At 38.5% G+C, this 27,509-nt stretch overlaps 1 protein-coding gene across 15 annotated transcripts in view; it reads left to right on the forward strand.

Moving 5' to 3' along the window:
- LOC5565387 (multidrug resistance-associated protein 1) overlaps positions 1 to 27,509 on the forward strand; it is a 56,752-nt gene that overhangs the window by 19,343 nt on the left and 9,900 nt on the right. For 2 of the 15 annotated variants that reach the window (XM_021845304.1, XM_021845313.1), the window contains exons 2-10: positions 123 to 320; positions 4,750 to 5,043; positions 5,572 to 6,732; positions 6,792 to 6,929; positions 7,107 to 7,253; positions 11,674 to 11,758; positions 11,819 to 12,780; positions 12,840 to 13,047; positions 23,083 to 23,306. In XM_021845304.1, coding sequence (XP_021700996.1) covers positions 276 to 320; positions 4,750 to 5,043; positions 5,572 to 6,732; positions 6,792 to 6,929; positions 7,107 to 7,253; positions 11,674 to 11,758; positions 11,819 to 12,780; positions 12,840 to 13,047; positions 23,083 to 23,306 — 3,264 coding nt within the window. In that variant the 5' untranslated portion in view covers positions 123 to 275. Of the gene's footprint in view, positions 1 to 122; positions 321 to 4,749; positions 5,044 to 5,571; positions 6,733 to 6,791; positions 6,930 to 7,106; positions 7,254 to 7,477; positions 7,625 to 11,673; positions 11,759 to 11,818; positions 12,781 to 12,839; positions 13,048 to 13,275; positions 13,497 to 13,815; positions 14,037 to 23,082; positions 23,307 to 23,517; positions 23,739 to 24,697; positions 24,919 to 25,647; positions 25,869 to 27,509 lie in introns of all 15 variants that reach the window. The other 13 variants (XM_021845306.1, XM_021845315.1, XM_021845303.1 and 10 more) reach the window with 10 other exon arrangements.

Here is a 27,509-nt window from a genome sequence, read left to right on the forward strand (position 1 = left end):
ACGAAATTATTATCAATTTACTTCGGCTTTAGAGAAAACAAATGCTTAAAAGTAGTTAAATTTAATTCTGGTTGCTTGAGTAAAATCAATTATTAATTACTTGAACTTTTCATTCATTCCAGACCCAAAAATAAGCGGCTTACTGTTTGTATACACAACCGAATGCGTTGGGATTGGTGCTGTCGACACACACTTGTTGCTGCTCAGCCGAAGGAATCCGAACAGCAAGCAGCCACTCAGCCGAGAAGAGTGACGCATCGTAATCGGCAGCAAAGATGGAAGCCCATCCGATGGACGAGTTTTGCGGTTCCCGATTTTGGGTAAGTTACGGCGGAAAAGTGACCAAATCGTGCGTGAAAATAGTGCTAATTGATACAGTTGTTGCTTGTGAATGTAGAAATGTAAAAATAGTGCGGTAATTCTGATGTTCAGTGACGAATATTCGAAGTTAAAATATCCATTGAATCTGGATGTAAGGTTATGTTGCTGGCGATAGACGTCAGTTTGCGTGACGAAGTTAAACTCCGAACGCCGAGGGGTGATTCGTGGTGTTGCTCGGCTCGAAAAGAGTAACGGGACTGTTCGTGAGTTACCACTCGTGGTATTGTTTGGGTTTGTGAAAGTACCGTTCAGGGGACGCGCTTTTGTTTTGCTTTCATTCATCAGCTGATCGCGCCGGTATTTAAAAAGCTGTACACACTTTCAGCAGCAATTAATGGTTTTATTGTATGCTGGGATTGTAATCGTGAATGACATTATTTATGATCTTTTTATTGCACAAGGTCATTTAGATTCTTGCATTACAAGGTGTAAGTTTCGTTTTGAACTTTTTCGATTTTCTGTACAAAATAAATGGTCAACTTTGGAGGCTTAGGGAAACTTGCAAATGTTGTAATGATGTTCCAATTTTATTGAATACGAGTTTTCTGGTCTGTTTTTTTTTTTTGAACTGACTAACAACCTGATTTGAGCTGTTCCAAATCTGGTTTGACACGCGTTTGTTTTCTAGTTTTTTTTACCCTGAACTTGGTAGTCTAGGATGGCGTTTCCAGAAGAAAGGCGATCATGAGGATTCCTGCAGGAATTTCTCCAATGATTCCACCACGAATTTCTACGGGATTAAATCTGAAGATTCCTCAATGAAGTCATCCAATAGAAATATCCAGCAGCTCTCTCAGGAATTCTACCGAAGTTTCTTCGATGTGTCAAACAGAATTTCCACCAACTCCTTCTTGAGTCCTTGGATTTCTTTCAGGAATTGCTTCGGCGATTTTTTTCCGGAATTCCTCCTGGGATTTGCTGCTGGAATTGCTCCGAGGATTTCCTCCAGGAAACCATACAGGTATTTCCATCACAAACTTCTCCGTGGATTTCATCCAAAAATTCCTTCGGAGATTTCCTCCAGAAAATCCTTTTAGGATTTCCACCAGGAATTTCTCCGGGGATTCCCTGTAGAAATTTCTCCAGAAATGTCTCTGGGGATTTGCAATTTCATCAATTCATTAAGAAATTTCTCTGCGAATTTTCTCCATAAATTTCTTTGGGATTCTTTTTTTTCCAGAAAATTTATCCATAGACTTCCTTAAGGAATTTCTCTAGGGATTTGCACCAGATTTCCTCAAGGGTTTTCAAGGATTCTTCTGGGAATATCCCTCAAGAACTTCTCCGGGAATTTCGTCCAGGAATTTCTATGATGGGTCTCACCAGGAATTCCTCTGGGAATTTTCTCCAAAACTTCCTCTGGAGATAATACCCAAGAATCCTTCCAAGGATTTCTCCCAAGAACTCTGCCAGGAATTTCTCACAGGATTTTCAAAATCAATTCCTGCGGGGATTTCGTCCAGGAATTTCTGTGGAAAATTATACCAGGAATTGCTTCTGGGATTTCTTCCAGAAACTCCTCCGAAAATTTTCTTCAGGGATTCCTCAAACAATTGCTCCGGAGATTACCTCAAAACATTCAGGGGATTTTGTCCAGAAATAATTCCGGGCTTTTCTTCAGGAATTGCTCCTGGGATTTCCTCCAGACAATCCTCTCAGGAATTCCTCCAAAAATTCGGGGGATTTCTACCAGAAATTATTCCGGGGCTTTCCTTCAGGAATTGCTCTGTGGATTTCCTCTAGAAACTCCTCCGATGATTTCTCCCAAGAACTTCTCCAGGAATTTTTCAGGGATTTTAAAAAATCAATCCCTGTGGGGATTTTGTCCAAGAATTTCTCTGGGGATTTCGTCCAGAAATATTTCCGGGGTTTCATTTAAAAATTTCTCCGTGGATTTTTTCAGAGAATTCATTCGAAGATTTCCTCCAGATATTTCTCTGGGGATTTGCAACAGGAATTACTCCGGAAATTTCCTCCAGGGATTCCTCCGGGAATTTCAAGGATTCTTCCGAGGTATTCCACAAAAACTCATTTGGAGATTTTTTCCAGAAATTTCTTTCTGGATTTTGTTCAGAAATTATATTTGGACTTTCCGTCAGAAATTGCTCCGGGGATATCCTCCAGAAGCACCTTCGGGGATTTGCCAAGGAATTTCTCTGAAGTTTTCCATCGGAAATTCCTCCACGGGGTTTTTTCCAGGAATTCCTCAATAGATTTCTAATAATTTTTCGAAGATTTCATCTAAGAATTTCTCTGGGGATTTACAGCAGGAATTTCTCCGGAGATTTCCTTCAAGAATTCCGGAGATATTTCCCAAGTACTCCTCCAAGGATTTCTTCCACGAATTCTTCCGAAAATTGCTCCGGAGAAAAGGTTTTCTGGGGGTTTGCTCTAGAAATTTCTCCGGAGATTTTTTTCCAAGAATCCCTTCAATGGTTTGCACCAAAAACTCCTCTGGAAAGTTTCTCCAGGAAGTTCTAAGGGTATTTTCAAAAGCATTTCCAGCGGGGATTTCGTCTAGGAGTTATACCGGGAATTTCATTAAGAAATTCCACCAGGGTTTTTTTTCAGAGAATTCATACGGAGATTTTCTACAGGAATTTCTCTGGGGATTTGCACCAGGAGTTTCCCGGAGATGTTCTGTAAGAAATTCTTTGGGAATTTCCTCCAGGAATTCATCCGAGAATTTCCTCCAGAAATTCATCCGAGAATTTCCTCCAGAAATTCATCCGAGAGCTTCTTTCAGGAATTTATCCGAGAATTTTCTCCAGAAATTCCTCCGAAAAGTTCAAGGTTTCCTCCGGGGATGTTCTCCAAGAACTACTCAGAGGATTTCTAATTGCATTTCCTCCTGGGATTTCGTCCAGAAATTTTTCCAATGATTTCCTCCGGGGATTTCATCAAAATTCCTCCGGAAATTTTTTGTAGAGAAATAATCCGAAGATCTCCAGGAATTTGCACCGGCAATTTATCCGGAGATTTCCTCCAGGAATTTCTCAGAGAATTTTTGCCGGGAATTCCAAAGATTCTTCCGGGGATATGCCCCAAGAACTATTCTTACAATTAGAACTTCTTTCAAGGATTTCCTTCGGGGGTTTCATTGAAAAATTCCTCCGGGAATTATCTTCAGAAATTCTTTCGGAGATTTTTTCAGAAATTTTATCCGGAGATTTCCTCTAGAAATTTCTTTGGGGATTTGCACCAGGAATTTCTCCGGAGCTTTCCTCCATGAATTCCTCCGATGATTTTGAAGGTTTCCTCCGGGGATATCATCTAAGAAATGCTTAGGAAACTTTCTTCAGGAATTCCTCAGGTGATTTTCAAGAGCAATTTATTCTGTGATTCTCTCCTGAAATTCCTCCGTAGATTTTTTTTTCCAAAAAGTTCTACGGGGATTTCCTCTAGAAATTCCTCAAGGGATTTCCAAAAGCAATTAATCCGGTAATTTCTTCTCATTCAACTCATTCAGATTTCCTCCGGGAAATACGCCAGAGTTCCCTCGAGAAATCTTCCAGAGTTGATCTGGGAATTCCTCCAGAGCTTCTCCAGGAATTCCTTCGCAGCTACTCCAGCAATTCCTCCGACGATCCTCTGGAGGTCCACTGGGAATTTGTCAGCAGTTCTTCCGAAAAGTCTCCGGAGCTCAACCGAGAATTCCTTCGGAGCTCTGCCGGAAATTCTTTCGGAGCTCCTCCGCGAATTCCTTTGGAATTGATCCGGGTACTTCTTCGGAGTTCTTTCTCGTCATAAACATAAGAAATTCGCTGGTTAAATCATTTTTTTTTGTTTTTGTTGATCACATTAGAAATGGTTCAAAAAAATATACAATAACCGGTGCATACGCGTGCGGTTTGGTCTATTTTTACCGGTCTATTTAATTTTGACTTGTCCAATTTTGGTGCAAATTTGAACCAAAAAATATACCATCGGTAAAGTTGCCCTTAGATCTGAGTTATTTATTGACTGAAACTTTCATACTTGTCCAATTTTGGTACAAATTTGAACCAAAAAATATACCATCGGTAAAGTTGCCCTTAGATCTGAGTTATTTATTGACTGAAACTTTCATAGTTACACAGTTCAGATATAACTTGTATATAACGTCATCACTTCTGAAGTTTCACTGAGAATCCCTTCGGAGCTCCTCCGCGAATTCCTTTAAATGAAAAAATACGATTTTTTCTTAAGAAATTTACACAAATCTGTGTTTAGTTTTACTATGGCCCGGAAAAAATAGATCTCCCAAGAGCAATCTTTGAAAACGCCACTATCTTTGATAGTATTTTTTACTAGAAATTGGGTCAAGGAAACTTAACATTGTTTAAACCACATCTATATACATTTTTCTAATGAATATTAATGTTTCAGGACCTAAATCTAACCTGGTATACGGAGGATCCGGATTTGACACCGTGTTTCCAACAGACCGTGCTCGTGTGGGCGCCCTGCGCTTTCCTCTGGGTTTTCTCGCTGATCGAGCTGTTTTACCTGCGGAACAGTCGTAACCGCAATGTTCCCTGGAGCGTGTTGAATATCACAAAACTAGCTATCGTTAGCGCGCTAATTGTGCTAACCATTGTCGATCTAATCAAAGCAATCTCAACAGACGGTACGGTGGCGCCGGTCTACTTTTACACCCCGGTGATAAAAATTGCCACTTTCGTAAGTATGAGGTTTTTTTCAAAGGGTTTTCAACAAACATTTGAGTGAGAAGCAATCAGTGATTACAGTTAATTACTTCAAATAAATAGGTAATCAGTAGTTAATTTCTGAGTAATCACAAAATAATTAATTGAAAGCAATGTGAATTGTGAAATAAGTAATCGAAGTTATCAAAATAATCAGAATTAATCCTTTAGAATTATAAGCAATCCAAAGATTACATATTTTATTTCTTTTTAAAAAATAATCAAAAATCAATAGTAATCATGAGTAATTATAAGTAATCAACAATAATAAATGTGTAATTAAAACATTATCAGGCAAGTGATGAAATGATTTACAGTATTCAAGAGTAATTCACTGTAATCATCAAGTAATCAGTATTAATCTTGGTAATCATAATAATCTTGGTAATCATTGAGTGATGAGGGTATTTTTTATGGAGGTGACAAGTAATCAACTCTGTTGGAAACTCCTTGTTTTTGCCGTTTGTCGTTGTTCTAACAACAAAGTCTATCTTTATTACAGGCTTATGTTGCCGGTCTAATATATTTAAACAAGTTCTACGGAATGCGAACATCCGGCTTGATGTTCCTCTTCTGGGGTCTCTTGGTTATCTGCAGCATTCCGCGCTGTCGAACGGAGTCTCGTGCCCACCAACTGCGCCAAGAAACTGACTCGTGGGCAGACTATCATTTTGTCAGTTTCTTCATTTTCTTCGCCGGTTCGTGCCTGATGTTCCTCACGAACTTCCTCATCGACAAACCGCCCCAGCAAACAAAATACGAAATAACAGATAAGGATTGTCCTGAACTGTCAGCTACTTTCCCGTCGCGACTGGTTTTCGGGTGGTTCGACAAACTGGCCTGGACAGGATTCAAAAAACCCCTGGTAAACGAAGATCTCTGGAATATGAAACCAGAGGATGCTTCTAAAGAAGTGTCTCCTCTATTCATGAAATATTGGAACGAAACTCTGGAGAAAACGTATAAAACTCGAGAGGTGCACGACGTAACAAGTACTGCTAGTTTCAAAAAGCAATCGGCTCGTGTAGATTTCAAGACGATCAAGACGAAAAAAATTGCGTCAATTCTACCGGCTCTAATTAAAGCTTTTGGTCCTACATTTGCTTTTGGATCATTTTTGAAACTAGGGCAAGATGTGTTGACTTTTGCATCTCCTCAAATCCTGAGGCTCATCATCAATTTCGTTGGCGGCGAGGAACCCCTGTGGAAAGGCATTTTCTTTGCACTTTTACTGTTTTTGGTAGCCGGAACGCAAACACTATTTTTGGCACAATACTTCAACCGGATGTTCTTCGTCGGATTGCGAATCCGTACGGCGCTGATCAGTGCCATCTACCGAAAGGCATTGATCATTTCAAACAGCGCACGAAAAGGTTCGACCGTGGGTGAAATCGTTAACCTGATGGCGGTCGATGCTCAAAGATTCATGGATCTGACCACCTATATTAACATGCTGTGGAGTGCTCCGCTGCAGATTGGCTTGGCGCTGTTTTTCCTGTGGGAAATTCTGGGACCGTCCGTGCTAGCTGGACTGGCAGTGATGATTATCCTGATTCCCGTCAACGGTGTCATTGCCAATAAAATCAAAACGCTGCAAATTAAGCAAATGAAGAACAAAGACGAACGTGTCAAACTGATGAACGAAGTGCTCAGCGGTATCAAGGTGAGTTTGGCAAGTTGGGTTCATATTTCTACAAGTTTAATTGTTCGTATTCTATTTAGGTCCTGAAACTATACGCTTGGGAACCAAGTTTTGAGCAGCAAATTCTGAAAATTCGTGACAAGGAAGTCAAAGTTCTCAAGTCGGCTGCTTATCTGAATGCTGGAACATCATTCATCTGGTCATGCGCTCCTTTCCTGGTAATGTATCGCATTCTTTTTCTTGGAATGATTTTATTGTTTCCCAATATGCCTCTTCCTCTGATATGTTCAGGTATCAACAGCTCTTTAAATGATTTTATCAATGGCTAGTGAGAATTATTTCATCCAACCCTCTATTGTTGGGATAATCCAATTTTGTGTATTCCTCTACCAAAGGTTTCCCTTATCACATTTTCCGTGTATGTACTGTCCGACGAGAAAAACGTGCTGACCCCCGTGAAAGCATTCGTTTGCCTCACGCTGTTCGATATCCTTAAACTTCCTCTGGTGCTCTTACCCATGTTGATCGTGTACATGGTAGAGGTAAATGACCTTCGAACATATTCAACTATGTTCCAAAAATATGTGAATGTATCCCCCCGTACATTATGCGCACGTGCTAAAAAGAGGAAGAGAGTTGCATTTCCCACCTAAAACCACGTTCAAAATTCTAACCAAAAGTTTCGTTTTCTGTTTTTCCGCATCTGTTAATCCAACCCATCATTACCATCATCGATCGAAACCAATCAAACCCACATCCTGCACAGGTATCATTAGTTACCTTCGCAACCTATGTCATGGTGGATGAGAATAACGTCCTGAATGCTACCACAGCTTTCGTCTCACTCGCACTATTCAACATCCTTCGGTTTCCGCTCTCGATGTTACCTATGCTCATCTCTAACATGGTGCAAGTAAGTGAAAACCCCCCGATATTCGAACTTCCATTGGACGCTTTTAACTATGCTGTTCCTGCTTATCTAAATATTTTTGTATCTATACTGACGATTCTATACAGATTTTCATTTAGACAACTCACTCAAGGACACGACAGTAGAATTGAAACATCTCATTCTGTTAGCTATCACACATTTTTCATTTTTTATTCATTTTTCCTCTCATTGAAAAGAGTTAGCAATCAATAGGAAGTTTTAATTGTTTGAAGCACACAACAAACGATATCTCTGTTGCTTTGTTGGATATGTATAGATTAGATACAGTCAGTGACATAAGTTAGTAACCAAATGCTGTTTTTCCATACAAAATGCCCAAGTTTGGGGTGCTGTATCTTAGTTTCTGGTAGTCCGAATTGGCTGAAATTTGGATGACGAACTACAAATAACTTGAAGTTTTGCCTGTAAGGGAATTATTACATTGCAGTCATTTTACATAGTTTCAGAGGGTTGTTCGAAGACAAGTAAGTAACCAAGAGACTTATTAATTTAATTCTAAAACGGTAAGTTGTGGATTGTTGGTCTGTTCCACAAAGTTGTTCAATTTCAGAAGTCACACAAATTTGCAGAACGCACCAACTTTCCACGACTTACCGTTTTCGAATTAAATTAAAAAGCCTCTGGGTTACTTACTTTTGTCTTTGAACAACCCTCTGAAACTCTATGTACCTCAGGTCTACTATTTTTCATAATGTCGTTTGGTATACATCGTTTGTTTGGATTCTACGTCACTAGCCCGAATATAACGTTAGCCTGAATTACACTTGCCTGAAACATTCCTCTACTGTCTAGCGATACGTTCGTGGGACAGAGCTGCTTCTCAGCTTAGTGTTCTTATGAGCACTTCCATAGTTGTTAACTGAGAGTTTTCTTTGCCGATTAATCATTTTTGCATGTATATATCGAGTGGCAGGTACGAAGGTACTCCATGCCCTGGGAAGTCAGGAAAATTTCCAACTCAAAAAGCTTCTTGACCGGTGTGATTCGAACCCACGTCCCTTAGCTTGGTTTTGTTCGAAACATAGTCCTAGTTTATTCTTCGGAAAAACGATTTTAAACTTTGACATTGTTTTTTTCTTTTCTTAATAATCGACTGTTCTTTCTGTACTCAAACTATTAAAGAGTTAGCTGAAATTGTTTCTCCTTTGAAACATATGCTGTTGTTTCGTGTTACATTTGTAGCAATAGTGGCATGAGAGCTTCTTATACTATAGTTAATGGTATTCGAGCTAGTATTGTAGAATCAATCCTAATGAATGATACCAAACTAAGGGACACGCCAAACCAATTGACACAGGAAGTGCTTGGCAACAAGGTCTAATTTAGATTTCAAACTGCGGAAGCGGCATGAAAGGAATCAATGAATACCATCAAACTTACTCGTTCATTACTCTGGAGGTTAACTCTTCTCATAATGTTTTTTTTTTTCAATTGTAGTTGTTTCCCAGGCAACTCCAATCCCACTGTAGTTTTTCACCCAAGACATTCTTCAAATTCTAGTTCTGAGTGTGCTTCCGAAAGCCCAAGAAAGCGAGTTCAGTTTGTGCGTCGCCGGAATGATTTTTTTTTCTCTCGGGCAGTGTTTTGGAAAGCCCAAGCAAGACGCCGAGAAGTTTTGCTATTCGCGCTGTGTGAGTGCAAACATTTATTCGTGTTCAGTTGAGGACGGATTATCAACTGGTGAGCTCGTTTCATGCTTATGATAACACATTTTTTCAAGAAAGCATTACTTTTATGTAATATGCAAACAAACTTTGTATGGTTCGTCATTACAAGTGTCGGCATCAAGATACATATATTTTTCTCTTTTTGACATAACTAAAAATATCTTTTGAATTGTTCGCTTTTTAAGAATTCCGGAAGATCCTTTGGAAGTTCCTTCACAAGTTTCCCCAGGAGTTACTCCGGAAGTTCTACTGAGAGTTTCACCAGAAATTTCAATGAGATTTCTTCTACAAGTTCCCTAAGACTACCTCCAGAAGTTCAACAAGGATTTCCTCCGAAAATTCCACTTGGAGTTTTTCCGAAAGTTTCTCTGAATGCTCCTCTAGGAGTTCCTCCAGAATTTCCCATAAGTTTTGGTCCAGAAGTTTCGCAAGAAGTTACTCCTGAAGTTCCACTGGAATTTTCCAAGAGTTTATTCTGGAATTTATCCTGAAGCTCCTCTAAGAATCACTCCGCAAGCTCCTCTAGGAGTTCCCTTAGAAATAGCTCTGAAAGTGTATGTAGATTTTTTTTCGAAAATTCCTCTAAGTTACGCAACGAATTCCTTCAGAAATTCTCCAAGGAGAATCTCTGTAAGCGAATATCTTCAGAAGATTCCGCCGCAAGTTTCCTTCAGAATTCCCCTGGAGGTCCTCCTCAAGTTTCCCCAAGAGTACTTCCGAAAGTTTTGCTTTTTGGTTTCTCCTGGAACCCATTAGGAAGCTTCTTCAGGATTTCCTCCGGAAATTTTCCGAGTAGTTTCTCTGGAAATTCTGATAGAAATTCCTCCAGAAGCTTTCAGAGGATTTCTGCTCTAGGATTTTGTTTAGAATCTCTAGGAATTTATTTGGAAATCCCTCAAAGAATTCCTAGAGAAGTTTCCAAGAGATTTACCACATAAATTACTGGAATGATACAAATAAAATTCTCGAGGCAATTTTTGGGGGAATTCTCGGAGCAATATCTTAAAGAATCTCTGGAGGAACTCTGAGAGAAATCCTTAGGGAAATTACCGGAGCATGTAGCTGTTTGGGGCATTGCACAGAAATCCCAGTTAGAAATTCAGAAGTGTTCATGGACTAATTCACTGATAAATATTCTGCAATAACGCAAAACAAAAAATCGAAGTAGTATTTCCTGAAGGATTCGCTGATTAATTCGCGGAGGAATTTTAAGATAATTCTTTGGCGAAATTCCGGAGTAGGTCTTGGAAAAATCCCCAGAGGAGTTTCTGAAGAAATTCTCGAATACCGAAAGCAATTCTTTGGAATATTTTTAGAAGTATTATAAGTAATAAATTACAATCCTGTCTAAAAAATATCAAGAGAAAAAGATATATCAGGGATGATTCCCACAGGATTCTTTAGCGGAATCCCCCGTAGTCGTAACGGAAATATCATTTAAGTATTTTCTGGAACTTCACCTAGAAATCCCTATATGTTTTTCGGAATTTATAGGGAAGCTATAATATAACAATTTATATATGTTCGTGAACAACTAGAAGGTGCGCAGTGGACCTTAATAAAATTGACAGCTAGTATAAAACTTTCTTCATCCGCCATCATTACTTCCGTTAGATCCATAAAAACATCCTTCGCCTCCAGCTCACTCAGCCATGGCCACCGCCAGCTCCATACGAACTACCTGCAGTTTTCCCTGGTAGGTACTTCAGATTCATCGTTGCTTAACTGTTCCCGCGGGCGTAACGGGTAAAAAAATCGAAACAAGAATGAACATAAACATGCAGAATTGCATTTCTATCAAATACTCGTAGGGTTGCTGCAAAATTTGTTTTCGAGCAATTTATATCATTATATTTAGGGCGGTCCATTTATTACGTAAGACAATTTTCGGGCTTTTTCAACCCCCCCCTCCCCCATGGTAAGATTTTTTGTATGACCCCCCCTCCCCCCATAAGCCCTTACGTAATTAATGGACCGCCCCTTATAATATCACGTTCAAAAGGTGATATTGTAGCTGTTAAAAATGTATGGGAACATCACGTTCCAGAAACCCAATATCATGAAAACCGCTTGTTTCATGATACAATTCCGTAGTCTGAACACAGCATTAGTCATACAAGACACTAGGAAATGGATTCACTCATAGTAACTAGTTTTGGACATTGTAACACCAACTAAGTATATTTGACGAAAAATTAAGCACCGACACGACGGACAGCAAACATGTAGGAAGACATACTTTAGATGGCACCTTATTAACCAAAGTTGATAGATTAACAGATTATCGCCATGCTTTGAACAATTCATTCAGCACCAATTTTTCCTTCCTTTTTCCGCGAATAGACCAGCGTTTCTGTGAAACGTATCAACAAGTTCCTGAACCAAGAAGAACTTGATCCAGACAACGTTACACACGACGAGAAAGAATGTAAGTTATGCTTTTTCAAAATACTCCATATAAAAGTTATAACCCTTTCTCCGCTTTCAGCTTGTCCGCTGGTAATTGAAGATGGTGTGTTCTCATGGGGTGAAGAAGAAACCACCTTGCGTAACATAAACATTAAGGTGCAGAAGAATGAACTGGCGGCTATCGTGGGTACCGTTGGATCCGGTAAAAGTTCGGTACTGTCTGCATTCCTTGGTGAAATGGACAAAATTTCCGGACGGGTCAATACGATAGGAAAAATAGCCTACGTCAGTCAGCAGGCCTGGATCCAGAACGCTACTCTGCAGGATAATATCCTGTTCGGTAAACCGATGGATACCAAGTTGTACAATAAGGTCATCTCGGCATGTGCATTGAAACCCGATATTGAAATGTTGCCTGGTGGCGATCAGACTGAAATCGGAGAAAAGGGGATCAACCTGTCCGGTGGACAGAAACAACGTGTTTCTTTAGCCCGAGCTGTATATAGCGATGCAGATATATACTTCTTGGACGATCCGTTGAGTGCCGTAGATTCTCACGTTGGAAAGCACATATTCGAACAGGTCATCGGAGAAAACGGATTGCTAGCGAAGAAAACTCGCGTACTGGTAACGCATGGTATTACTTACTTGCCGAATACAAATGTGATATACGTCATGAAGGACGGAGAAATTTCGGAATCTGGCTCTTACCAGGAGCTGATGGAAAAGAAAGGAGCGTTTGCAGACTTCCTGATTCAACATCTACAGGAAGTAAACGAAGAAGAGGAGGACATTGATGAGATAAAAGCCCAACTGGAATCTAACGTTAGCAACGAGGAACTAAAACACAAATTTGAACGTGCCATCAGCAAACGATCACGAAGCGGCAGCACGTCATCTGGAAATGAATCGTTCTCCAGGCAAAACTCTGAAATAAGTGGAAGCCAAACTAGTTTGAGACGACGAACTCCCGAAAAGAAACTTCCAGAAGAGCCACAGAAGAACAAGTTGATCGAACAGGAAAAATCCGAAACGGGAAGCGTAAGTAATCGTTTATGTTCTCTTACCATCATCTTTCAAAATTTGCATTTTCTTTTAAGGTGAAATGGGAAGTCTACAAACATTATCTGAAAAGCATTGGCCTAACGCTTTCAGTGGCTACAGTTTTTCTGAATATGATATTCCAAGGTTTTTCGATAGGATCTAACCTATGGCTGTCCAGATGGTCGACAGATGAATCAGCCGAAAATGATACCAGTGTTAGAGATATGTACTTGGGAGTGTATGGTGCTTTCGGTGCTGGACAAGGTAAGAAACGTGTATCCGGTGTTGTATCTATTTGTTAAGTTTTTGCTAATTTGATTTGTTATAACATAGCCTTCCAGTTGTACACACAATAATCATTTCAACTGTGCTCCAACAGGTCCCCGCTGAAATGGTTATTACTTATTATACTCCCACACACCCCAAAACATTAGCACATCAATCCTCCACATAGTTAACAGCACACTTCTAACTTGATTTCTCCTACTTTAGTTTTGGCTCAGTTTGTTGGTTCACTAACATTTGCACTAGGCGCTCTACTAGCGGCCAAAGCCATGCATGAAGCCTTACTCACGTATGTTCTCAAGTGGCCGATGGCAACATTCGATACCACTCCGCTCGGCCGTGTTCTGAACCGGTTTTCGAAAGACGTGGACACGGTAGACAATGTCCTGCCGCAACTTGTGCGCTCTTTTCTGCATATGTTTTTTTCGGTAATTTTGCATCCCTTACTAACTTATTTCTGTTTTCCTTTTTTCTTTTAGTTTAATTTCCTGTAAAATAATAAATTATGTATTTCACTGTAACAACCTATCACAGTACTGCATGCTATCAATTATGTTTGCTTTTTCTTACCCTGATGAAAATCATTATATTACTATTTATTTTGTTATTATTATTTTTCCGTACTAACAGTAGCTTAGTTTCACAAAACAGCACAGAAGCTTATGCAAACTATTAGTTTTAGATAAAATGTTAAACAAAAGATACAAACCTAACAGAATGCACTTCTTTAACCAACAATCATCACAGTGTTGGCCACCTTTGCCGCTTCGATATCATTCGCACTGGGTGCGCTCAAGGCATCCAGAGAAATGCACATCCTTCTATTGCGATACGTACTGCGTTGGCCGATGGAGCTGTTCGATACGACACCCTTGGGGCGAGTGTTGAACCGGTTCGCCAAGGATGTGGACGTCATCGATAACACATTGCCCCAGGTGGTGCGGTCGTGTCTCGTGATGATTTTTGCGGTAACGTGTCCCAAACTTTATGGAGTTCTATTGTGTTTCATGCTAGGGAGATGGATCGAGACTTTATCGTATTTTGTTAATTTATAGATTTATGATATAAATGTAGAAACGAACTACAGCCGAAGCTTGTTATAACGACATCGCAAGGGACCGTCGTAATAGAGAAATGTCAGGGAATAGTTACAACATTAAAATATTTTTCAAGGGACCAAAAAATGTCGCTATAGAGAGCTTTTGTCGCTATAAAAGTTGTCGTTATAACGTGCTTCGACTGTATTCTTTATCTATCGCTCTTATTATTATAATCATTTTTCATCATTGGGATTTCTTCCATCAAATTATTTTCTACACTACTATGATGTATGATGAATGGTTCGAATTCGCTTCATAATTTACACGATAGAATGTTGTATTTGTTAGCAGTAGCCGAATTTAGGACATGCTATTTTTAATCTGGATCCATCGCTCTAGCGGGAACAATTTTTCTTGTTTATAAAACATTTTCATAAGCATGCAATACTGTGTAGGATGCTTGTTGTAGGTTTGTCATCTAGATCGTATTGTAACACAGGCCTTGAATTTGACTCGAGCAGAAGGAAAGTGCTACTGAATACCAAATTAAGGTTTTCTATACCAGATAATTTTCTGAATGAGGTATGAATGAGTCCTGCATAAGGGTTCATTCGAAAATTACGTAACGCAAAATTGGTCAATTTTCTCACCCCCACGTAACAGCTTTTGTATGAACCGTAACACTATATAAGATTCCCTCCCTTCCCTGTTGCATTACGTAGTATTTGAACGGTCCCTACGAGGTAAAATACCTCAAATAATATCTCATGCATATTCTACAAACACCATACTTATAATTAGACCAGGTATTGTAATACCTAAATAATACATGATGGATTTTCATATACATGTGAAATTTTTCAATAGTATTTCAATACCTCCAGCAGTCCTCAATAGCTATCGAATACCAAAATTAAGTATTTTATATAGTTTAAAACATGTTTTTCCAATACCATTATAATACCAAAATGTGGTATTAACAAATGAACAATACCTAATTATAGTATGTGTCTTAAATATGGTATGCATAGATTATTGCGAGTTATTTGTCCCTCCTCGGGAAAGCTTGCAGGAAGAAAAATAGGTCAATTCGATTCGACATCTAAAAAATATGACCAGAGTATATTTTTTAGATACAATTTAAATGTTATTTGATACTTGCGGATTTATTTGTGGTGTGTATAAAGTTTACTTCATGTAATTCGAAACTGCCCTGTCTTACAGCTCGGATTAAACTGATTAAATCAAGCATTTATCAAGGTAGAAGAACGAAAGGCAGAGGCGTCACCTGACCTAATTCACTACCTGTGTACTCGTTACATAACTTCATCTCCTTTCTGCAATTTTGTAACAGTCATGCTATGTTTTCGAGTGAAGAAGGGGTAGTTGCCGTTCTCAAATATGTTTTATTCTCAGTCTTTCAATACATTATCAACATGTCGTATTTTAGTGGCTAACCGGGTTATTTGATTCAATGTATCATTTGAATTTAATAAGGGTACCCAGTATTTTACATTTTATGATTCTAACGTTAAACCGGAATCCAACATTTTTCGTACCCTGGATCTATTTTAAGACTCGTTTGGAATAGTAATGACATCAGTTTACTACTGGGCAAGTTGTCATTTGAATTAAGATGCCATTGAGCTTGGAAATTGAGATTGAAACCGTTTTTGGTTATCTAGACTTTAGAGTATCAAAATTAAATTTTCATATCTTACCAGTATAATAAGGTCCCGATTTTAGGGTTGGCAAAATCGGGAAAGAGCTAAAATTGGGAAAAAATGTCGACTGGTCCCAAGTTTTATTTTAACTTAGTTTTATGATTTTGATAATATAAACATTGTTTTTTTACTTCCATTATCTATGTACCGCAACCCAAGGAAACATTGACCAGTTTCTTGGATGATTATTGAAAATTTCAAATTTAAAAAGTTCGGTCTTTAGATGATTGTATAGACTTGGCCAAGGTCGTAATTGACTTTATGCACACAATATTGCCAGCATAGACGTGCTTACTCTGATTAAAATGAATTTCTATTGTAGGTTGACAAAATCTGGCAAAAAAGGATGCTGAAATTAGAGGTAGACAAAATCGGGTCAAAAGGGTGCTAAAATCGGGGGTAGACAAAATCGGGTCATTACTGTATTGTAAAAAAAAATAACAGCGCGACTGCTGAATGTCAACTCGTTAGCCGTTCGAAAAATCATGCCTGCGCTTCACATCACAAGCGGGATGTTGCTGAAGGCGCGAGGGCCACAAGAGAGCAGGGAAAATTGATTTCTCTCATGGATTGATTCCTTTCTTGTCTCTCCCATTCGCATGCTCGCACTAATCGAGTTGGTTGCGGTAGCGCTGAGTATATTGATAGCTATCAAATGTATGCTATTCACGACTGTACATTAGCGTTAGTGAGTTATGAACTTGTTCCGAATTTGTATGGAATTTGCAGTGTTTTAGATCAAGTTCAATAAATTTAGTTATAAGGGATAACAAAATATCGACAACTTGGCAGCATAATTAGTTATTTATCCGAGAGAGTGGTCATTTCATGAATTTCTTTTATTTGTGAGGGGTATTTTTCATGTTTCGTGACCCATTACCTCCCTTATGTTGCACATGTGGACGCGACGCCTGCTAAAAGGAAAGTATAATTATTTTAAAAGTCGAAAATCATTGATAGCTATAATACTGCAATTGATTCTATTACATGCTCCAGAAAACCATTTCCTAGAATAAACCATTTCCCACAAAAGTATATGTACAGTATCGGACATATAAAATGCACCAAAGCCGTTTTCCCATATAAAATGGCCAACTTCAGAGAGCTAATCTCCGTCGTTTCTCAACCGATTCTTTTCATTCTTTTTGTGATGAACTAAAAATTACTTGAATTTTTGATAACTGTTGAAAAATTTGTGTGAGAACTATTGATTCAAAAGTTACAGATAGGTTGAATTTTGACAAAAAAAATGCACCAAGACAAAAAGTGTTGTAGCAGACAAACTCCCGAGCAAAGTTGAGTAACATAACGATAACCAGTTATCCGATAACAAGCATTTGAAAACTTATTTTGTTTTCATTTTGGTTGAATAAGCAGGCAACATAACAAACGTGATAACAAAAGTTTATACTGAAGATATCATACAAATATCTCATTGTGTTATCATTTGAAACAGGTTGATAACAGGTTTTGTTATACAGCCAATTTCCATCATTGATAACTCATTTTATTATCCATTATAGTTATAAAGATCGATTTATGATAATAAACAATTGACGTCCTTCACCCGTCGGTGGCATCCGCGATCTGACAGCTCGAAATTCGTTGATAACAAGAGTCTTCCTATTGATAACAAAAAATAGCAAAATGAATTCATAATCTATATCATGCTATCACTATGATATGCGTTTGTGATTCGACTTTGCTTGGGTAGACCAAGCTGATGCTAAGCATAGTTTTCTTGCTGCATCATTTGCTCTGTATTCTTCTGGAGTAACTTGGAGAATTCCCCTAGATTTCTTCCGGGAAATACTACAATGTTCCTTCGGAAACATTGTACAAAGAAGAGAAATCTCCCAGAGTTTCTCATAGAATTCCTCTTTCAGACTGGAGTTCCTCCAGGAATTCCTTCCTTCCAAAATGTTTCCATAAATTCTTCCCGAGTTTCTCCTGCAATTCCTCGATATTTTCTTTGGAGCTTCACCGGAAATTCCTTCCGATTTCCTCCTTGGTTTCTCCAGGAATTTTTCCGGAGTTCCTTAAGAAATTACCTTCGGGAACATTGTACAGAGTTCCTCCGGGAAATCTACCAGCTTTCCTTTGGAAATTTATCAAAAGTTTCTCATAGAATTCCTCCGAATCTCTTCCAGACTAGAGTTCCTTCAGGAATTCCTTTCTTCCTTTAGCAATTCCTCCGAAGTTTCACCGGGAATTGCTTAAAAATGTTTCCATAAATTCTTCAGGAGTTTCTCCAACAATTCTTCGATAGTTCCTTTTTAGCTCCACCGGAAATTCCTTCCGATTACATCCTTGGTTTCTCAAGGATTTTTTCCGGAGTTCCTTTAGAAATTACCTTAGAGTTCGTACAGAATCGCCTCCGGAGTTCTTCTAAGAATCGCTTCGGAGTTCCTCTAGGATTTTTCTCAGATATCTTCCAGTGTTTTTTTTTTCAGAGTTCCTCCGGAAAGTACTTTGGAGCTCCACCGGTAATTCATTCAGGTTTTCTCCGCGGCTCCTCCAAAAATTCTTCCATGGTTCCTTCAGTAGTTTCGCTGAAAATTTCTTTAGACTTGCTCCGGGTAATCCTCCAGAGCTGATCTGGGAATTCCTCCGCCATTTTTCAAGGAATTCCGTCGCAATTCACCAATGCATTCCTTAGGAGGTGAAATATTAATGGAAAAGAAAACTCTAGGTATCCCTGGTGAAATTTTTGTATGAATCTCTACTACTTTTTATAAGTAAACACCTGGAGAAATCCAGAGTGGAATTATTGAAGGAATTGGAGATATCCCCAGGTAAATTCTAGAAGATACTGGAATAAAATAACTAGAGAAATTACAGTTAAAATCTCTGAATGAAACTCTAACAGAAATACGGGAGGAATTCCGATAGCATATTCTGGTAGCATTTCTCAAAGGATCAAAGGAATTCAAAGAAACTTTTGGATAAATCTCTGTACAAATTCTTTAAGAAATATCAATACGAATGATCGGAAGAATTTCTGAAACAAACCATAAAGAAGTCACTAGATCAATCTCTTCAAGAATACCAAGAATTTCTGACTGAATATCACGAAGAGTGATCCCGCTGGTCGAGGATCTTTTCGTAAAGGAAATTTTCTCGATTCCCAGGGCATAGAGTATCTTCGTACCTGCCACACGATGTACACATGCAAAAATGGTCACTCGGCAAAGAAAGCTCTCAGTTAATAACTGTGGAAGTGCTCATAAGAACACTAATCTGAGAAGAGCAGGCTCTGTCCCAGTTGGGACGTAACGCCAGAAAGAAGAAGAACTGCTGAAGAAATAATGGGAAGACAAAACCAGAGCCATCTCTTGAAGCATTTCGTAAGTAATACTTCAAGGCATTTATAAAGTAATTTTAGGAAGACACTCTGTAAGTATTGCAGGAAACATTTCTGGAGGAACCCTGGATGAATATTTTGAGGAAATTTTATAGTTATTCACGAAGGAGTTCTGGAGCTCACGGAGGTTTCTAGGAATAATGAATGGAAATATGCCTTCAAAAATTTACGTTTGTTTAACAGTTTTTCTACCTGAAACAGACACCGTCTCTAGTTTCTATTCATTTGAGGCAAGTGAAAACAGTAACCATATTTCATCACTGCTGTTTTTTAAACAATATGTATTCCTATGGAGAATTTGGTTGTCCTCAATTTCCGAAGTGAAGGTGTAAAAGTTAAGAGTGATTTTAGAACGAAGGCTTATTTCTCCGGGAAAATTCTTCAGGAATTTCTGCAGGAATTCGTCCAAGGATTTCACCACGAATTTCTACGGGAATCCATCTGAAAATTACTCAACGAGTACAAAAAATCTTCCGAGGATTTCCTCCAGAAATTCTACCGAAAATTTCGTCAAGGAATTACACCAGGAATTCTTCTGTGGTTTTCTTCCAAAAATTCCTCCGGTGATTTTCTTTAGCAATCTCTCCGGGGATTCGCTCCAAGAATTCTTCCAGAGATTTTCTACAGCAATTTCTCCAAGGATTTTTTTCAAGAATTCCTCCGGGGATTACCCCCAAGAACTCCTCCGGTGATTTTGACCAGGGATTCTTGAGGAGATTTCCAAGAATTCCTCCGGAGATTTCGTCCAGGAGTTCCTCTGGGGATTTCGTCCAGAAATTCATTAAGAAATTCCTCCGCAGATTTTCTTCAGAAATTTCTTTGGGGATTTTCTTAGAGAAATTATCTGTAGATTTCCTCCAGGAATTTCCCTAGGGCTTTGTACCAGGAATTTCTCCGGAGGTTTTCTCCAGGAATTCCTTTGGGGATTTTCTTAGAGAATTTATTCGGAGATTTTCTCCAGGAATTCCTTTGGGGATTCCCTCCAAAGGATTCCCAAATGCAATTCCTGCGAGGGTTTCGTCCATACATTTCTCTGCGGATTTTGTCCAGGAATTGCTCCGGGGATTTCATCCAGGAGCACCTCCGGGATTTTCTTGCGGAAACTCCTATGGGGATTTCGGCTAGGCATTCCTCCAGAAATTCTTACGGAAATTTGCTCTAGGAATTCCTCTGGGGATTTCCATCTTTCCTCTTAAGATTTTCACAAGGAATTCCTTCCTTTTAAAAACTTCAAAGTAGGTGTATAGTTTTCTGGGGAATAATGTGTTCTGGAGAATGAAATTCCGGGAAATAATACATTTCTTGAGAATGAGAATCTAGGGAATGAAATGTTATCCTGCTATTATTTTTAACAGATAAAGATGTGCATATTAGATATTCAACTGGAACAACAAAATGCGGGTCCACTTATCACATGTTTCTGAACCTTTTTTAATTTGACCAGGTCGGTACCAGATAGCATTTCCTTTCAAGGATGCTTAATACTTCGTTGGCATCACATACATTTAATGTTTTCTAGTTTATAGATGTAAAACGATGATTTTAAACTATTTCATTTTTATTAAGGTCAGTTTTGCATAGAAATATTCACAGTTTTTGAAGGTGTTAAAAATAATGTTGGAAATGTCAGGGCTAAACAATCCGCTAGTGCTAAGCCTGCATGCAAAATTGCATACATTTAGGCGTATTATGCAGATTTACAAAGTTTAATTTTGCAATGAAATGATGATATACATGAGTTGTAAGAATTTTGACATCATTTTCAGATTCAGGAGACCCAAATTTAGTAGATAGTTCAAAAAAGTTTTAAACCATGTTCCAAAAGATTTCTTTTAAATAGATATCGAGTTATGGAGTGAAATTTACTTCGCACGTTACATCGACTTGTGGACATATCGAGCTATAGAAATATCAACCCAAAGAGAGCACGTTTTATGGAAATTTGAACGGATCGAAAAATCCATTGATTTATAGAGAATAGCGAGTTGTCGACTGTATGTTTGAATTTCACAAGAAAGTATACAAATTGTGAAGATATGTTTAATATTCTATTATCAATGTTGAGTTTTAAACAAAACAATCAAGACAGAAAAACGTCCAACAAAACCAAACCATTGTAATATTTGTTATGGAACCTCGACTAAAACCAAGCGTGTGCTAGTATAAGGGCGTAAGTCGCATCATCGATTTCTCTTCATCGATCCTCTGTTCTGGGAATAAAGGTGACAAGATGCAAGCTTGTAGGCATTTTTTCACCTCAAGACGTAAGGTTGCATCGCAGTTAAGCGGTCTGAAGCGAAAAAATGCCAACAAACTTGCATCTTGTCACCTTTATTCACAAAAGAGAGGATCGATGAAGAGAAATCGATCATGCGACTTACGCCCTTATTCTAGCACACGCTTGAGATGTATTAACCATTGTCATAAGTAAAATTTTAAATGTACAGTAATTGTCATATAAATTCTCCAAATTTAATTAATATCGCGGCATTTCGCGGTATTCTCTAAATTTCGCGGCAAAGGCCAAATTTCGCGGATTTTGCGGCTTCCGCGAAATCGCGAATTTCCATTGACCCTATTCATTTGTAATTAGAAAGTCTATTAACTAGAGGATTCATCTTGCCCCATATCACCCTTGATTAATTTTCAATCTCTAATCTATAAAACATTAAAAAACAGCCCTTTTTTCTAAATTACACATGTTCTGTAACACATTCGTAAACCAAAAGCAAAAGCAGTTTTAGTGGTAACATCACAGTTTTGAGAGCTTTAATCACAGTCCTTCCATTTTCGTGTTCCATTTATGATTTTTTTATCAGTGTTCAGATTGTTCGCTGATTTCTCACCAATGTTTAAGGGGACACGGGAGACCGTGTTATTTTCCCTGTCTTTCGTCTCACTCTAACAATAATCATCGAAACTTTGTGGAAGCAAATCTCGAGTTTTAGTGAACCGATGAAGCTGAAAATTTATCGGGTTGTGCACTACATATATAGAATCATAGTGATACATTTTCGCATCGATATATGGAGTGGTTCTTGAGATTTGCTTTTTGAAATGGATAGGGTGATTATGATGACGTCCCGTGCGGCATTAACTGTTGAGATTTCGGTAAATTTTTACCCGAAATCTGCAAAATAATCTAATTTGGGAGCGGTTCGTAGTACAGTCTATGATCTTTTTGAACTGGACTTTTCCCCCATATTCTTTCGCATAAAATATCATTACCTAGTTGTCAACATTTTTATGACGCAGCATTTGTTTAAATAGTAAATGTGTTGAACGAAAAACTGCAAATTGAAAGATACATTGAAATAAAAATTACTTTGATTTCAATGTTCAATTAATTTTTACAACTTTCCTACACATAAATGAATCTTGTATTGAACGGGGAACGTTTTTGACTAATTTTAAGACAATTATTTGTTGGACGCTTTAGATATTCTGTTCGATAAAAGAATAACTGCTGTTAGATCCAGTCAAATATTTGTTACATGTTTTCAATACTTCCAAGATGACAAACACCTATCAAGTATGTTGTAGTGAGAGTAAAACCTTTTGAATTTTGTATTGTGTATGAAATTTATGTCATATTCTTTCTTTTTCGAATAAAATTCGTTATTAGGTAAAAATGAGAACGACACTGGTGTATGTGTGCATGTTTGCTTTGCGATTGATTTTATGGTTGTTGCATGTGTCGCTATTAACATCTCTTACCCATCGTGCTTCCATTGAGAGCATACGTCCCTCTTACATTAAATCAATCAATGTGTACGTGTTGTATAACTACGTTACTGTGGTATTGTCAGTACCATTTTATGTTTCCCCATTGTATTTTACATTTTTGTGTACATATGTGTTCGTTGCGTGTACTTCCGGTTCATAGTGTTTTCGGTGCTTCTGTCCACGTTGGCCCTGTATGTCGGGGCTTTGAGTGCATCACGTATCCTGCATAAGCAGTTGCTTCAAAGCGTGCTCCGTGCGCCATTGGCTTCGTTTTTCGACGTTACGCCGCTGGGTCGGGTGTTGAATCGCTTCAGCAAGGACGTCGACACGACCGACACTGATCTACCGGCCACACTTCGTGCCTGGAGTGCCTGCTTCTTCGGGGTACTGTGTGTTTTATGTACTATTTATTTGGAGTGTTGGGTATCGTTTGAGGTGCTGGAAGCTTCCATGGTTTTGGGTCTATTGATTGGCGGATAAAACTAATCTAGAGTAAACAGTAAACCTAAGGTAGAATCAATTCTGAACTAATGCATTTGCGTTTGCGTTTCTTACCCTCCTTTGTCTACATACATGCGTGATATTAAAACTCTAGTGGTGTCGCTGTATCTCGGAGTGCTAACCGTAGTGATGGGTGGAATCAAAGCCGCACTTGCCTTACACCAGCGTCTGCTCAGCAACATGATGCGGTTGCCAATGACGTTCTTCGACACTACGCCGAAAGGACGTATCGTAGCAAGGTTTTCCAACGATATTAATACGCTGGACTACAGTTTGCCCTTTAATATCAAACAATTTATACCGGCTGTTTTTAGGGTACGTTAGTACAGATTTGAGGTTTTCATTTTTTGATGTAGATTGTTGATAGTATTTTTAAGGTGAAGCAAAGCTGGAACATCGCCTTAAATGTTGTTTTTGAATTATTTTCGTGATTTTTGTTGCATAAATCTAGATTTTTTACATTTCAATAGTGGGTGACCCAAAAAATAAAACAAAAGTTTTCAAAATTGTTTGTTTTGCGGGAATAGTTTTGTGTTCTCCGGTTTTGCTTAGCCTTAACTTTTTTGTTAAGCTTGTATAATTGTAACGAATCAAATGTATTTTGTTTTCTACTAGAAATTGAAAAAAATAATAGCTTTAGCCACTAATTTTATGGATGTGTTGAATTCTGCCCGCAAAATGTTTGTTTACGGTTATGTTTAAAAATATTTAAAAAGAAAATTATATAATACAGTGCCTCCGATACTTCCTATCAGTTACAATACTATTGGAGTTCACAGTGTCACAGTTGCATACCTGACAATCAGTTTTTATATTCACGTGTTTTACAGAAAATTTCATATGGTTTTTATTATTGTCCTGTATACTTACATATTTCAGCCTTATTTGTCCTTTTTTTATTTAAATTCAACTGAAGAAACACAATGTCAAATGTAATTCTAGCGACTTTAACGATAGGAACGACCTTTTCAATTATGACTCATGGAATTGCTACACAATAACCAGAAATAGAAGTTCTGGACATTTTTTTTTTTAAATCTGGACTCTATCTTATGAAGCCAAATCACCCAACGCTGATGGTCACATTCCACCGAATCATTACTATACTATCTCTCTTACCATTACACATTCGTTACGCTAACATTCTCTCATCACTTTTGCACTGTAATAAAATAACCTTCAACGAAAGGTGAAATCACAAACGCTAAGGAAAGGGTACATTTTTACATCATCCCACCATCTGATTACCACTCTGTGTTTCTTTTGCATTCTAGCCATAACATCATTCTTCTGCGACTTGGCTCCCCAGCTGGGTGCTTGGAATGCGGCGGTTCACTTGCACAACTCATTGCTTTCTGCCGTTTTCCACCTGCCGCTGGTGTTTTTCGATGTGACCCCGATCGGGCGCGTTTTGGCAAGGTTTTCCAAAGATATCGATGTCCTTGATAACACACTACCCATGACTGTTAGCGAGTTGGTTTACTGTTTCTATGAGGTAATGCGTTTGCGCAAACTAGTAGCGGCTCGTTTTCTCTGTTGAGCATACTGCTTGTCCTCTTTTCTCTCCTAACTACTACTACTGCTGCTTCACTTGTTGATGGAACTTTCCGTGTAAGAAGCTGTAAGTTTGATAATCATAGCACAAAATAATTTCATGTTCGAATCATCTATTGTATTTTACAACATTATATAGCCTTTGCGTTACTATAAAATACAGTTACTTAATTGAATATACGTACCGAATTCATTAAATTGCTGTTAGAAAAAATAGAAACTTCGAAAATATAATGAAGCAATAGTTGCAACTATTTGCAAATGATTTAGATTTACTTGATATGTTTTATATTAAACAGCAATATGTTTCGTCCCTTTCCTCTAGTAGGCGTGGCCAGCAATTGAGGCTTCATTGCTTTTTTCAAGTGTGATTATGGTTAAGCAATAATTCGACAACCTCACACCATAGTTATGCAATGCTAAGAGGACGAAATACTTTATAAATAATGGATCGCATCAATGCCATTGAAAGGACTCAACGATAAAGCTTTCAGCACACGCTTTTCCAAATATCAATCATTTATTTAGCTCTGTATCAATCCATGCCAAATATTTCCCATCGTGTACTGATAGCTTAAGAATGAATTTCAATTAGATTCAGATTGCCAGTTTCCCAAATTACAAATCTAAAAGTTTCATTTATTTCACAAAATCGTGGTATTCATTCTAGCGGTCGCATCGATCACCAGTGATTTAGCGTCAGAGTTGGGTGCTTGGAAAGCGGCAAAGTTCTTTCACAACTCATTGCTAGCCGTTGTAATGCATTTACCTTTGGCGGTTTTCGATACCACGCCGATTGGACGTATTTTGGTGCTTTTTTCCAAAGACATTGATGTGCTGGACAATACACTGGCTGATACAATGATTGAAGTATTTGCCTGTACTTTTGAGGTAACGATTTGAACTGTTTATTTTCTTCGGTGAAAGATGCACCATTCGACTCATAAAGCACTTCCATTGTTTGTTTGGATGCTGGTAGGTATTCAATGTTTCTAGTTTTGGATTACATTTATAAAATCGCAAGTATTGATTGTCTGTAATCAATTCATACAATTTTCTGCACACCACATCTCCAACCATCGATTAAAATAAAAAGCGACCGTTACCTTTTTTAGCATTCTGGTGCGAATTCTAGAGGCTCTAGAGAAACCACACATTTCTAGAAGAAAATCAGAGAATGTTCTTCGAGTTTTGTTATCTCCAAAGATTTCTTCTGTAATACCACTTTCAAGGACTTTTCCAGGAATCATTTCAGAAATTCCTCTAGAGATTCCACCACCAATACTCCCAAGAATTTGTCCACAAAATTCTCTAGCAAATTATCAAGGGGTTTTAAGAAGAATTTCTCCAGACAATCTAGCCCCCCCAATGCTACTACTTCCACTACTACTAGTTTCCAGACTCTGAAAGATTTCTCAGAGATTATCTCAGGATTTCCTCCAGGAGTTTTTTCACTAACTCTTCCACCGATTTTTCCAGTTGTCACGCTAGAAGATCTTAAAATGATTCTTACAAAAGTTCGCTAAAAAAATCCTCAAAGGTTCACTCCAGAGTTTTTGAATAATTTTGATTTAGATTTTTCCAGGAATCTATAATAATTTCATCTTGAGTTCCTACGCCGATTACTCCAGTTATCCAACCATTTTTCTATGGATTCCTTCTATAATTCATCAACAGTTTCTCCCATAAATCATCCAGGGATCATTGAAAAAATTTTCTCGACCACGAATTCCTCATGAAGTGTCTTCAGATGTTTGTCCACACTGAAGATACGTTGCCTAAGATTTTCATTAGACCGTTCTTTTGCAATACTTCAATAGAAAACCGTATGTTATTTACATCGGAAAATATTTGGCGCACTTTCATCATAACTAAAAAGTGGAGAATACATCCTTCCTACCTTGTATCTGGATGGCTACAGCGTGGCGTCACGCCATTGTCGGGCGTATTGTAGAGTTCCATCTTCTTCGGTTTTTTGGCGTTACTTCTCCAGTTGCCTTTCATCCGACAATCGCACTAAGTGACCAGCCTACTGAAGTCTGACTTATTTCACACGCTCAATATTATTCGCATCTATGTACACTTTGACTCGTGATTCATTCGTCTGCGCCACACACCATTTTCCATTTTCCCACCGAGTGTTGTCCGCAGCACTATACGCTCGAAAACACCGAAGGCTTCCCGGTCTACCTCTTCTACGTCCACGCTTCGTGCCCGTGGAGAGCCACCGGAAGAATCAATGTTTTATACAGGGCGAATTTTGTTTCCGTTTGCAAGTTGCGGCACCTAAGCTGGTTACGTAGTCCGTAAAAGGCTATATTTGCAGACGCAACACGTCTTTCAACTTCGCGGGAAACGTCGTTGTTGCATGTCACAAGCAGGGATAGGGTGCGACTCAAAACTATTTCGGTGCAGCACGCGCTGCTGGGAGACAGCACGTTCAATTTGAAGGAGACGTGCGGGTGCAATATGAAGTGTGTTGCACCCATCCTTTTTTGTGTGCTAAAACTCCCATGTGCCGTTTCTATTTTG

This window comes from Aedes aegypti, chromosome 2 (assembly GCF_002204515.2).
Source record: "Aedes aegypti strain LVP_AGWG chromosome 2, AaegL5.0 Primary Assembly, whole genome shotgun sequence".
In the NCBI taxonomy this organism is placed as follows: Eukaryota; Metazoa; Arthropoda; class Insecta; order Diptera; family Culicidae; genus Aedes; species Aedes aegypti.